We start from the raw sequence: 14,407 nt of genomic DNA, 5'->3' as shown, positions 1-14,407 counted from the left end.
CAATGTGGACATCAGCCACCGCTGTAATTACAAAGGTGGCTGTAAATCTGCCTATATTAGGGCGACTTATTTTTAAAGTGTAGACAAGGCTGTAGTCTCAGTCTGTTTTCCCACTTATAAATGGGAGTAATAATTTCTACCTTTATGAAGGCTTTTGAGATCCTCATATGAAGGATACTACTCTATTTAAATATAAACTCATTTTAACACTTTATAAGGTTTTTTTTTGGTTAACTGGGGTATATCTGCTATTTTTCAAATGAAAGTTCCTTAGAAAACAACTTTCATAAAGTGTTTCATTAATGAAAGAAATAAAATGGAGGTGCATTGGTTTAGATTTATACTGCAGATATATACATACTTAAACATATATATGTGCAGTTTCACACTTAGTACCCTTTGAAACAAATATAATGCACTATCCTATATTCTATTTTTGGATGTTTGGTGGTTATTTTCAAACTAAATTTCTACAAGCATGCCAAAAGCATTAATTTTTAAAAAGGACCAATATAGCAAGCTGAAAGTATACAAGTGTTTCTGAAATATCTAAAATAGACACAATTTAAACCCTCCAAAACACTGAAAAGAAACATTGAAAAAATATACAAGTTTGCCAAAATGTGCAAGAGAAGTTTCAGCACAGAGTAAGTTTTCGACACTTGTAAGATCCTGAAAACAAAGATTCAATGCAACTGCCTTCATCATAACAATAGCATTCCTAATGTGACGCCATCATAATTACTTACTAACGGTACATAAAATGCCATTGGATCAAGCGAGGCATGCTGAGTTAGGACTAAACACTGAAACACTGTCAGAGACCCTGAAACATTCAAGCAATGACAATTTATAAAGCAAAAAGTTAAAGTAATGGTTAATATAAACTACTCAACCATTAGTGCAAGTTCAAAAAAATTACTGATGATACTTACTTCGGACTTCAAATTGATAATATTCCTTGGTTTTCAGCAGTGAGTGAGAGAAGCAGTGCCAAGGAAGCTGCTTTCGGAGTTGAGGCAATACATAATGGGTTAAAAATCCTACTGAGCCCACCAACGTATACAAAATGTAGCTAAGGACAGGCTAAAGAAAAAGCAGAGTTGAACAAAAGACAGGTTTTCAGTCTTCTAAACAAAAAGCAAATCAGCTAACAACTTGATGTTTTCTATAAGCTTATAAATCAGTCCATAAAAGCACGTCTGGATTGCAATTTTCCCCTTTTAACTTGAGAAAGTACTGTGTCAACTTTAAGAATGTAAAATAATGAGGGATGCCTCAGAGGAGAACACTTCTAAACTAGACAGATTATCCTACTTTTGGTCTTTCCTGAAGATTGGGTTGCCATCTTTTCTTCTATAGTACTGCTGATCTTCTTTCATAGACAGTTGGTTCTGATTCTTCTGCGTTTCATCTCTAAAATGGTAAAACTATTATCCTTGAAGGTCTAACACTTGATGGAGGCTTTCGCCTGCTAGATAAAAAGGAGGTGCAAGTGCAGAAGAGATTGAACCTCATTCTGATTATATTTTTAAGATGTCTCTTGAGGAAGAGTTGAGTAGCACCCTCTTACTATAATACACCCCTTACGTACAGCAACATATCATCACCTTCATTTGTGTGTGTGCATTGCTGTTGAATAATTTTATGCACAGTATCTTTAGAGACATGGGTATGCTTTTTACATTACAGCAGTGTCTGCTGCCACAGCTAATTTTCGTGGGTAGCAAAATGGTTGTGAATTCACAAAGTTTAAACTTTTCATACAAGTCCCGGTGTCTAGGAGCTCATTTTTAAATTTCTGACATCTTTGGACATGTAAAATAAACATGAGCACAATGAACTATATAACTAACTCAACAGCAGATAATCAACTTATTCAGTTGGGGATGGAGACCACATTCATCAGGACTGGGTGGAGTATGGGCTTTCCCTGGAAGAGACATCTAGAGAAAACTAGTGTGCATGTGGTCATCTCTGCTCTATTAGAAGGACCCTCCATCTGAAAGTGTTTAGTTTGAAAAATAAATCAACACAAACTCTTATGAACCTCTCCATTTTTGTTATTAGAGAGAGCAATAGAGTACTGAAATCCTTCCAGAATTTATCCCATTTCTTTTCTTTGAATTACTTGGAATAGTGGTGCTGGACAAACAAATCAATCTAGTTCTTCCAAGTAGCCAAAATCCAGCATACGGCATGTGTAACAACCTGCCCCATCATATTTGCTCTAGTAATTTGATCATTTTCTCAGAATGAAAGTTATATTTACTTTCAATACCATAGTCAAACTAGACAGTTTTAGGAAGGTTACGCAAGCAGCCACCCTGATGTGTAAATGGCAAATTGTACTACTGGGCCTGCTCAGACAGACTCCTTCATCCACACAAAGCCTGTTGGAAGATCTGGCCTTAAGTCACATGTCAAGTTGAAAATATTTACGGTTATTTTCAAGCATATGCTAATGAAAGTTAGGCTGAGAGGTGGAAACCTAGCTTTTCTGTGGGGTGGGTAGAGTGAAAGAAGGGCACTTTATCAAAAAGAGTGGAGCACCTACGTAGAGAAGCAGAAGTGAGGCTAGGGAGGAAGAAAAGGAAGAGGAATGTTGGGGGACCCAAAAAACCCAGAGATTTAAAAAGGGTCTTCAGGGCAGGTATTAGTCACACACTATGTTTCAGTGCAAGTTGTGCCCCATACCCAAATGGGACTATTGGGGACTACCATAACAAAAAAAAAAAAGAGTACTAAATAATAGCATTAGCAAAAAGGCATCTACAGGAAAGGAGACAGTACAGGTATTTTATAAATTGTGAGGCATAATGCAGTAACTTACCTGCAAAACCGTGAATACTGTACTGACGTGAATTGCAAAATAGAGTACACCAATGACGAGGCACACTATCAGGTCAGATTGCAAACGTTCATTCTATGGAAAAAAACAAAATACTTTAAGAGGATATACATTTTAGTACTCTTCTTCCAGTCTTAGGGGTCATCTCCGCTTAGCTCTTTGGTTAGTTAAAGGAATTTGGGGAGTTATTTTGAAGAGAGTCCTGCACTGACCTAAATCTGCTTCCTCTGAAGTCAACTGAACTTTACTTTCTGACTTTGAAAGCAGCAGCAATTAGGTAAGTGCTTTCAAAAATCCCACCCTTTTTTATTTCCCAAATGCCAAGAGAGGATTACAGCAAGCACCAGTGCCTGGAGGATAACCCTTACTCACCTGGTCTTGACCAAGAGCATTTGTCCAAATTACTTAATTCAAAACATCTAATCACTGTCATACGTGAGAAGGTAATGCACAAAACAGTCTTTCATTCCAGATATTCTTCCCTTCTAAAGTTTGAGTCTATTGCCTTGATGTACATAAGTGAATTAATAACTTTTAAAACCAGAAGGAAACATTATGATGTAGTCTGATCTCCTGCATAACTCAGGCCAAGGAATTTCATCCAGTAATTCCTGCATAAAGCCCATAACTTCTTGTTGTGCTAGAGCATCTCTTAGAAAGACATGTAATCATGTTTTAAAGACTTCAGATGAAAGAATCCACCACATTCCTAGGTAAATTTTTCCAATAGTTAATTACCCTGGCTGTTAAAAAAAATAAAAAATAAAATTCTTTTACCTCCTCTCCCACCTTATTTCTTTTCTGAATTTCCTAGCTTCAGCTTGCAACCATTGGATCTTGTTATGCCTTTGTCTGCTAGGTTAAAGAGCCTCATATGATCAGAAAATCTTCCCCCAATGAAGGTACTTTTAGAACATGATTAATTCTCTCTTGCATAAATTAAATAGACTAAGCTTCTTAAGTTTGTCACTTACTGCTTGCTCATGTGAAACAGGACAATAACTGGATACTGTTATTTGCACAAGCATTTACAATGGATTTCCTCTAGGTATCCAAAACATCTGATAATAAATATAAGTAGGTGGAGCAAGTCTCCACTGCTACTAGATTCTTCATTAAAAACAAACCAGCTTTCCTTAGTTTTTAGTTTTAATCTGTGGGCTAGATTGCGCAGAGCTCTTGTTAACTCAGTATTTCTGGATAAACATCTTTTGGCCACTATTCATCTTTTTCACTTGAGCCTTCACACACACACCATGTATCACTGTTTAAATACATATTAAATTATGAACATGAATTACAGAACACCAATTATTGTTCTTCACTGGTCAATCATTTAGGAGTTCTGGCCTTCCAAATTTTGCCTTTTTCTGATAGCTTATATTGTATTTACACGGGAAAGGTTAAACTTTTTCTCAAGGCTATGTATTTTTAATTGGGTGTATAGATAAAGACAGTGTCATTTCAATACATATAGTCAATGAGGCAACACACCCAGCATTTTATACACAAAGTGGAAATGCATTCTAAAGGTAGATGCAATTGGTCTTCTGAATGTAAAATGTTGACTCAAATACCCATTAGCATTAACTCATTCCTTAAGGAGTTATATTTAACGCAGTGAAAAATAAGTACCTAAAATTCTTGAAGTTAAATGAAAGTTAATGAGACTTCAATGCCTTACTCACTGAGGCTGCTTTGAAAGTCCCAGCCCTAGACTGCCAAATAATTGATGCTAACAAATTCCAAACCAAACAAGTACATACTCTATTGGCCATGATTCAGTATATGTCTGGGTTGAGTTTTACAAAAAGCCAGCCTACTTACCACCGAATTTCTAAGTTTCTCAGGTAAAGGATCTTTAACTTCAGACAGAGGATCCTCTGGGTTTTTGTCTTCAGAATTAGGAAAAAATTTTGATTGTACTAAAGAGCTAAAAAGATGCAAAGCAAGAATTCACTGTGATAAATACATTGTTTTGGGAGGGTTTAGAAGAGGTAACAAAAGCAGGCCTATTACAGATTAATAGAAAATAAGCAAACCTAATCTGCTGTCTTGTGTGGCTCAACTTATTTAAATGAGTTTTAAAATCTCAACAGATATAAAAAAGTAAGCCTATCTGTTCGCCTCATCTCTCTTTTACCGAAAGGGAAAAGCTCAATAAAATCTGTTCAGATTTTACAGTAAAAAAACCCCAAAAGTAACTTCTTGGTCCACATGCAAAATAGGCAACCAAGAACTCCTTAGTCCTAATTAAAGCTTTAATAGACCAATCCACACTCATTTATAGGGCTTTGTTGACCGAGCAACCAAACTCTTAGTAGATGTTGCTAGTAATAAAGCTTAACATGGCCACATTTAGAAGCTTTTTATAGTTTTTTTATGGTTCTCAGCCACTCTAGATTGCTATTGATAATAACAATCTTTCATATATTTATTTTTGCAACGCCTCTGAGGCAGGTAAGTACAATTATCCCTATCGCATACCTGGGGAACTCAGACAGAAATTATGTGACTTGCTCAGTGTCACAAAGGAAGTTGTGGCAGTGTAGGGAACTGAACCTGGGATTTGAGCGTTCCCAGCCAGCACCCTAATTACCAGACCATCATTCCTCCCTCCCTTTTGTTTTCCACAGGGCTGGGCCAACATCAGTTTCAGTGATACTACTGGGTTTCTACTAATTATCAAAAGGGATCCCCTTTAAGAGTTGCCTTGAGGAGAGATATACAGTCAGACACTTACAAAAGTACAGAAGGGTCACTACTTTGTCTGCTGAGATGATAGGATATCGCTACTAACAAACCACAGAATATTGAAAAGAGGACTGGAATATGCTGGCCATCCCAAGAATCCTGGGGACAGAAGAATTAAGTTTTAACAGGAAGGCAAGAATATATAAAATCAATATCACATATCAGAAAACTTACAAAGTAATAAAAAAAAGGCAAAATGAACTTTAAAGGTCATTAAAAAGTCATATGCTTTTAAAAATAAAGGTATTTTGTTATGAAGTTCAATTACACTTTTTGTAAGTTAAAGCCTTTTGAGTGAATCAGGAAAACACCAATGCATGTACATAATGCAAGTAGCTGACGAGCTGTTATGGACCCCTCCCCAGAATCAGCACACAATAAATTGAAGGGAGATGGGGAGAGTTTCACAGAACACAAGTTCATATTTAGACAGTTAGATGATCTTATGAAATTAAACATATGGCAAAGTGTAAAACCTTATTGAATCAGTATGGGTAACGTTTTACACGCACTTTTCACAAATATAAATAAGTAGACAAAAGCGAAAGACAGTGGAGAATCAAACTCTAAATATTTATTTATAGTCTATCAATGTACTGCTCACCTTCAGGGCGCCATAACACAATCCATACAATAATGCTACTGCGACAATACTACAGATGAAACTGTAAAGGGCTGCAAGCAGGCTTGTAGTGGCTGGAAGTAAAGGGGGGAAAAAAGAAAGATCAACCACACAAACTTGAAGACATTTAGGTTTGAACGTAATACTTTCAAAAGTTGTCCGAACAAAAAACTACAAGAACAACAATTCATTCTTTTCAATACTCTCAGATGTTAGAAAAATTTTACCAATTCCTACTTTGCAAATACAGATGCTCTTTCCCCACACAAGTTATTTTTATAAATGAGCTTGATTTACTTGCCTTGTTTACCATTTATTCAACAGCACTGCCTTGGGAATAGTCAACTACTGCTGTAACGAAAGCAGTAGGAGACAAAAGCTAACGCTATGTTGGTCCTACGTGATCAGTCTTATTTCTCAGCAATAAACCAGAGAATATTTTCGCCTTTATAAACAAAATGTACATTTAGCAGCTGGAGTCCATTTGTTAAATTCAGAGCTCCGCATGGTTGACAACACTACCAACTTTTATAATCTGTTCTCATGTACAATTTCGGTTTTTGTTAATGAATATTCCTAGCAAAAAATGTTTTTGAAACACAAAAGTGGGCAGCTGGTAATTAATGCATATGTTTGGGGGTAACAGGATTAGGTAACAGAATAGGTGAGCTTGGTAATAAAGTGATGAGTGAGATGTTCTCAATTCCTAGTGAAAGTTAGTGCAAGTCAACACTGCATCAGAAGCGCTGCATGACTGAAAGCATCTGCTCATAAATCTGAAAACACAAGGATGCTGCAGGAAAGGTTTTAATTTAAATCTGTACCCAATATCTAAACTGTGTCCATGAACCCTCACAGATACCGGTACAATGAAGATGTTTATGTTCCCACCACAACTAAAATTAGTCAAAGAAATGCTTTGGGTACATTGCTGCTCTTTCACGTTCCCTGACCCTAAGGAGTGTACAGTATGCATAATTTGTCTGAGATGAAAAGAAAAGAACTCTTAGCAGTACTTAACAGTTAAGCCACAAGCTAATTAAGCAGCTATGTTGATGGATTTAAAACCAAATTTGGTCCTGGTTAGACTGGAGAATGACTGTGGATAAGAGTAGGGAAACTTTGGGACGTATAAGTGAGGGAGAAGCAGTAAGCAATCCCTAAGTAACAGAGGACAACAAGGAGATGGAGAGGAAAGAAGGAGTTCTGAATACAGGTACACTTTCACCTATCTTGAAGTGGGAACTACAAGCACTCTGATAAATTGATAAATTGACAATTGATAAATTGTAAATTGCAAGGATGTTGCAGTTCTACATCTTAGGCATTGTAACCTGATTTTTACCATAGTGTCTAGGTACCAAATACAACAATCGAAGGAATAATTTTTCTGCAAATGGCCGATTTTTCTGCTCCTGCCGTTAGGTACTAGTCTCTTATTAGATGTACATTTGGTAGTTTTTTAAAGGGAAATTAATAGTTTTCCTCTACTCCCCAGCCCCAGAACTGAATTTTCTACCAGTCGGTTATTTTGCGACTTTTTGAAACGATAAGCTCTGTGACAGATGTCTCCTGTAGTAAAAGCATACTTGAGGGACTATTTTACTTATACTCGCACTGTAAAAGGAGTTGTTCTTTGTTACAAAACTGTGCTACATGAATTTGAGTTCAGGTTCTTTACACTGACTTCAATAGGTTCTGTATTTTAAGCCTAGACCTAGAAATCATGTTAATAAATAGACTTCAGATTAATAACATAATTTAGATTTGGAAAGTGTTGGCAGTTGCCTGATCTATTTAATACTTCCCCTCTATCTTTGAATAAAAGCTGCACTCACCATTGCCACCAAAAACATGAATATCCAGCTGTTCACAGAGGTACATCACAAATGTATTCACCTGAGGCAGGAGACCAATGAAGAATACTATAGGGAAACACAGCGTAAACACTATGGAAAGAAAGATAGGTGAAAAAAGTGCATATGGAAAAAATCTGATATACTGCAATATTCCTCATAGTTTCTTTAAGCTCTGTGATATAGTCAAACAAGATAAAATCCAACATTGCTATGGCTATACTGTAAGTACCTTCTAAGAGTTTCCAATTATATTAGACTTCACTTTAACTTCCATCTCCAGCCTAAATTAGTCAGGACATTCCAACATTCAGAGGGAAAACACATCTTTGCTGACTCCCAGTCTAATCCCTAAGGTTAAGATTCTGTCATGGGTATTTTTAGGGACAGGTCATGGGTAATAAACAAAAATTCATGGAAGCCCGCAACTTGTCCCTCATTTTAACTAAAAATACCTTGATGTAGGGGAGACAAACAGAGCTGCTGGGGCTTGCAGCTGCTCCGGTCCCGCAGCTCCTCCAGCCCCAATGGGCTGACCCAATCCATGCTGTTTCCCTGGGGCTGGCCACTGGTGAGCTGTTCAGTGGTGGCGCCGGGGCTGACAGCTGCTCCAGCCCTGCCCCAGAAGTCATGGAATCCATGACAGAATCTTATTCTTACAAATCACTAGTGAAATCTAACATGACTGGACTTTTATATCACAAGCTTTTCAATTTTACATAGAAAAAAATCAGAAGAGGGTCTTTAGGTATAAAGACATGCAAATGTCTCATTCACTAGAATTAAGGTTCTCATGCCTTTCATCAGATCACTTGTAGAACTCCTGGGGAAATTCTGGCCCCATTTAACTCAACAGGCCAGAATTTCACCCTGGCTTTTATTGTGCCACCATAGTTTTGTTGAACAGTAAAAAGAACTTCACTGGAACCAAAAAACAAGTTTATAAATTGAAGGAGGAAGTTTCTTTAATACTATCCCCTATCCCTGTCCTCCTCCCCCCCAAAGACAGAAGTCAACCATTTAACTAGACATTACACATAGGTTATATATGCTTTTCCACCACAACAGAGACATCTTAAGCTCCTCCTCTCCCATCTTAGTTCAGACTACTTGTACTGAACTACTGCAGCACTGTTCTCGGACAGACATTTGGAGTGGATTTAGACTGTCTATGAAGCAGGTGCACAAGTTCCACTTGGTGGCCAAATTATAACAGATGTCCAAGTTAAGCTCTCATTTCTCTGATGCCAGCACAGCGCAATGAAGCCAATCAACCCTGAGGTTTGTCTCGCCTTGCATCTGCGTTCTCTGGCAGACAGGACTTACTTCTTCAGAAATGAATGAATTCTGGTGATCTTGTGGTTCATTTCTGTGCTCTTTGTTCCTGTTTAGCAGTTCATGTTTGCCACCACTGTACAGTTTTGAGGAATTTTTGTGAAACAGTGCCACAGTATTATCATCAGCTGCTTTGAAGGCACTTTCCTCTATCTTAAATAAATTAGTGTTAATTGTTCAGGAAGAAGAGAAGAATTTAGGGATGATGCACGCTCTCTGGGTTTTATGAGCACAATTATCAACACAAATACAAATTGCAGGGGTTGAGACAAGCCTACCTGAGCAGAATATTGGAAGAAAAAAATCAAGAAGTAGATTTTTAGACAGCAGACAGAATTAAAGTATGTTGAAAGCTATCTCCAAGATGGACAGAGCCTGGAGAAAATACCACTGCCCATCATACTGACCAATATTGTCTCATTGTTTACTTGTACTCCCCAGTCTGTCTGTAGCCTCCTTATGGCAGGGAGGATCTTTTGTTCCACATTTGTACAGCGCTTAGCACAATGGGGTCCTGGTACATGACTAGGGCTCCTACACCCTACGGCAATACAAACACAAACAATAAAACACACAGCCAATAACTGTGATACACTTATTTTAAATTCCTGGCAGTTTGAGAGAAGGAAATTCTCACACTTGAAAGCTCTGTTACAGACACCAGCAAGCCTAAAGCTGCTCTCTCAAATTAAAGGAGAATGAAGTGGAGTCAGAATGCAGTGCTGCAACAGTCTGACACAAAGGTCTGGACCGGAGATTTAGAGAATAAAAGCCTAAAATGTTTCCATTGTGGTGGAATGGCCAACTCTAACCCATCGTTATTATAACATCCAGGTTATTGGATGTTCACGTATCAGAAAGTAACTCACCTATAACTAAGTCTCTGGCAGATAGCAGCAGCAATGGGTTGGTGAAAGCCATTCCATACAACCTGAACCTTGTTGTAGATGTGTTTCTGCTGCCATAATCCAACAACCATATAAGACCGCAACATAAACAGAAATAAACAGGCCTACTATAGGCTATGATACGGTTATGACCCTGAAAATGATAGAAGATTTGTTTCATTACTGAACAGAAATGTTCTCTTCACATTTCTAATGATATAATCACATAACCACAAATTTTTGTCCATCTTTTTCTCTAAAAGCCTTCTCCCATAGTTTGTCAACATCTCTCAAAGATGATTTAAAGACATTGAGGAGTTTTTATAATGTAGTATCTTATATTGCTGAAAAGAAAGGGACACATATGGCTCTAATGTTCAATGCCTTTCTAAACCAAGAACAGATTTGCTCTTATTCTCCATCAGGTTTTTAAACAACATTCTTTACTTAGATATTGATTATGCACCGAATGTTTTTGTAAAAACTTAACTGAAGAATCTTTTAGGTTTTTATTGGACATCTACCGCAAACTAAGAAATATTTTGTATTTATTCGTCAGATTTTGCTACTGCTAAAAAGCTAGAGTGTTCGATATGCTAATAAAAAGCACAAAGTAATCACCACCTACAATACTGTACATAGCTTACTTAAGAAAACTGATGTAGTTTTTCACCTCTGGTGTAGGTCACAAGTAAATAAATTTCAGTCACACCAACCTAATACACGCTTAATAAAATTTCCTGCTCAGTGTTCAACAGTAACAATTTAAACAATTTCAGAAGTTCTTTATAACTAGTCCTCATAATTAACCTGTGAGTTAAATAGTCACAATTTCAGAGATTGAAGAACTACAGCAAGGAGGCTGTGACTTGCCCAACCCACAGAAAGCCATAATTGGAATTAAATACTCAAGTTCCCAATTCTGTACAATAACAGAAGCCTCTTGTCCCAGAGATGGCATTTCTCCCCCAAATGATAAGGACTCAGGCAAAGAGATTCAGTCCTCACTGAAATGGCATACGCATTGACTTACATGTCGAGGGGAAGAAGAATCTGGTTGAACACTCTGAAAGTAAAGTGGAAAGAGTAACAAAATTATTTTGGAGTCTGCTATCTTTAGAGCATTATTCCAGGTGGCAACTCTGATTCTAGGTGAGATTACAGGATTATTATACAGATAAGATTCCAGGGGTGTCACTATCTTTGCATCCCTATATTTTGGAATGACCATCTGGCAATTTGACATCTGGTGAATGCTAGGATATAGAGAAGAAGAAGTATCTATGTGCATTTTGGGAGGGAAATCCCCCTTTATTTAAATAATAAATTACAATATAAGTGTCCATCCTATGTTCTGACCTTCTTTGCCTATCTTTTAAAAATACACAGACTAATCAAATCAACAAATGTAATTGACATCTCCACATAATCTCCACATCACCAATACACAGCTCTACCAATCTCATCTCACTCTCATCTACTCATCTCAAAGGGGGACAGGGAGAAAGGATGGGCCCTTGTCATGTGTCTGTAAGGCTTATTCACTTAGGCCATACCAAACCGGAAGGAAGTGAATTCCAGAGGTCCAGAGCCCTAACAGAATACACCGCCAATTATTCTCCTTTTTATAGCTGTAGGGAGTCAGCTCAGTAGTCTCCCCTTACCACAACTGTGGTGGTATGTCCTAGGCAGAGAGGTTTAGGTTTTTATTGTTCCTGTTTAACTAATATACACAAGACTACTCCAGTGAAGTGAATTTGTGTGGCCTTATTCCAAACTTTAATGGAAGCCAAAATTTGCTATTTGTTTTACATAGGACACTTTTATACAGCTCTTTCCAGAGTTCTTGGTAGCCCAAGTACTCAACCTTCAGACACCTTTGAACAAGAAAGTTTGTTAAACAAGTCCTAAACAGTTTATTTCTATTGTTCAAAACTGTAATTAAAAATAAAGATAAAAAACTAAGATACCTTGAGTAGTGAGTACTGACAACTGGCTATCACCAGGCAAAACTGGAAGACCCAGATATCCTTGAAAAAGCCCTCTATAAGTAGTACAGAACCCAGGAAAGCAACTAAAATAGCTAGGATGACAGCTAACACGTTTTCAAGGATCTCACGATTCCTGTAGGGGCAAAAAAATTATATTATATTAAGGAACAGCTTTGATAACCTCAGAAAGTAGTTAAATGCTCAGCTAAAAGAATGGTGGCCTGTAACATGGGCCAATCTCAGAGTTCCATAAAGGATGCTCAGGAGCAATCTATCACATTAAGGAAGGTGAGAAAAAATACTTTAGCTACATTATTTGTAAGCATTTAACAGGACTGTGTAATGCAGAAGTTAAAATTACTCTCCCACTCAGTGGCACTAAGCCACTCAAATCGGACTAAACAGACCACAGGATAGTGATGAGTAACAGAAATAATAGGTATTTACAGAATTATTATTGCACAGAATCGTACTGAGGAAAATTGAAAATTACTGTTTAAACTTCAATACACTGAACATGTCCAAAAGGGATTCACGCTCAATTTATTTCAACAGGCGACATCAAGTAACAGCTGTTAGAAGAGGACCTTTGGGGATTGCTTTCACCTCTTGAATCATACTTGCATTATTTCAGTTTGTACCCATCATTTGGAGTGGTTTTGAAGCTGAAGTTATTTTGTACCAAGCCAATTTTCTGGATTTACAGCCAAGTGTGCAACAGCAATCCTTCTCTTTCTGTTTTTAAACAGCTCCAAGAGAAGTCACTGTCTTGTTTCCATACAAGGTGACTTATATTAGAACAATAATTTAGAATTTTCCATGTTAATAATGGGGGGGGGGGAATTGGGAGAGTTAGAGGAGAAAATAGTTAACCTTCATAATATTATGATAAATGTTGTTGTTGTTCTGTTTCTTTTTTCAGTGCTCGATAAATTTATATGGATTGCCAACGATACATCCATTTGTATTACGTAGCATATTATTCACAGTTCTTAATCATTGCTCCCTTGAGCTGTAATCTGGTAATAAATGAGGATCTCACCTATCAAACAAAGCCAAGAGAGTTAGCCTATCAAAATTAATGCCAATCCACAGCTTGGGTAGGATCCAAAAGCGGTAGTATTGTTTAACTTTCTGGGCTGCTTCCTCTTGTGGTTGCATGTGGTCCTGAAGGTCAGGGCTTAGGTCAATGTCTTGCTGCTCCAGCAGATCTGTATCTATGGTTAACAGCCTGTTCAACCTGATCTGAGGAAGAGAAAGCTAAAAGAAAATAAGTATTAAGAGTACCTTCAAGTTATAATTACACTTTCTACTAACTAAACCTTTGAAGACTAAGTGGTTTTGATTTTGAAAAACTACTTACTAATTACTCCTAGCTCAGTTTCCACTTATCTTTGCATGCACCTCCACTGGTGCCAGTCACGTGTTGGTATGAGGGCAGAAAAGATATTTCACATTCTAATATCCACCTTACTTTTGCAACATGAAAATGTCTGCTACATTAATTATTCTATTTATGGTGGAAACTCCAGATCTGAAGAGAGGTGAACTAACGAGGCAAACAAAAGTTAATACTTGCTACAGATAGAAACTAATTCTGATTTTGATAAATGGCTATTCATGACATCTCATGTAATCAGCTATTCTGCATGCAAACCCATGCTCAATGGTTGATTTTGTGGAACAAAGCAACATATTCATGTATCAATGATCAAACTTAAGCCCAGAATATTTAATATACATTTAAATTTTAAATAATAAAGTCTGCCCTCATTAGCAAGCATTATTCATGATTGACATTAAATGGCAGGAGAAGGAAGAGAGAGGAAAGCATGGCCAGAGTTCTTCCTTAAAAATCACAGTAACACCACAGAACTATTGATACCCAAGGATGCACATGACTGAAGAGTGAGAAGAAGTGTTACAAAAAATATGTAGTACAAAACCTCCTGCCCAACCAGGCCAAGCAACATTTTAAAGATGTCTAATTTATTCTTGACCTATGATGCTATAGAGGTTATAAAAATTACTTTAATTTTGTGTTGTAGCTGGAATTTAATTAAAGCTTGACATTGTCAACTTGAAAAAAAAATCACATCTACATAGTTACA

The 14,407-nt window shown here is 37.2% G+C and overlaps 1 protein-coding gene across 4 annotated transcripts in view; it reads right to left on the bottom strand.

Annotated features, from left to right (window-relative positions):
- PCNX1 (pecanex 1) overlaps positions 1 to 14,407 on the bottom strand; it is a 111,510-nt gene that overhangs the window by 34,384 nt on the left and 62,719 nt on the right. For 3 of the 4 annotated variants that reach the window (XM_067557832.1, XM_067557834.1, XM_067557835.1), the window contains 10 exons: positions 13,339 to 13,556; positions 12,276 to 12,429; positions 11,339 to 11,371; positions 10,288 to 10,459; positions 8,066 to 8,176; positions 6,210 to 6,301; positions 5,595 to 5,704; positions 4,679 to 4,784; positions 2,834 to 2,926; positions 936 to 1,086 (listed from right to left, as the gene is read on the bottom strand). In XM_067557832.1, the coding sequence (XP_067413933.1) occupies positions 936 to 1,086; positions 2,834 to 2,926; positions 4,679 to 4,784; positions 5,595 to 5,704; positions 6,210 to 6,301; positions 8,066 to 8,176; positions 10,288 to 10,459; positions 11,339 to 11,371; positions 12,276 to 12,429; positions 13,339 to 13,556 (1,240 nt within the window). The remainder of the gene's footprint in view (positions 1 to 935; positions 1,087 to 2,833; positions 2,927 to 4,678; positions 4,785 to 5,594; positions 5,705 to 6,209; positions 6,302 to 8,065; positions 8,177 to 10,287; positions 10,460 to 11,338; positions 11,372 to 12,275; positions 12,430 to 13,338; positions 13,557 to 14,407) is intronic. The other variant, XM_067557833.1, reaches the window with a different exon arrangement.

Source organism: Emydura macquarii, unplaced genomic scaffold (assembly GCF_026122565.2).
Source record: "Emydura macquarii macquarii isolate MOO-44397 ecotype Brisbane River unplaced genomic scaffold, CSIRO-AGI_Emac_v2 contig_1876, whole genome shotgun sequence".
Taxonomy (NCBI): domain Eukaryota; kingdom Metazoa; phylum Chordata; order Testudines; family Chelidae; genus Emydura; species Emydura macquarii.
Note: the sequence above shows the minus strand (reverse complement) of the source record. Positions and strands in the feature narration are given on the sequence as shown.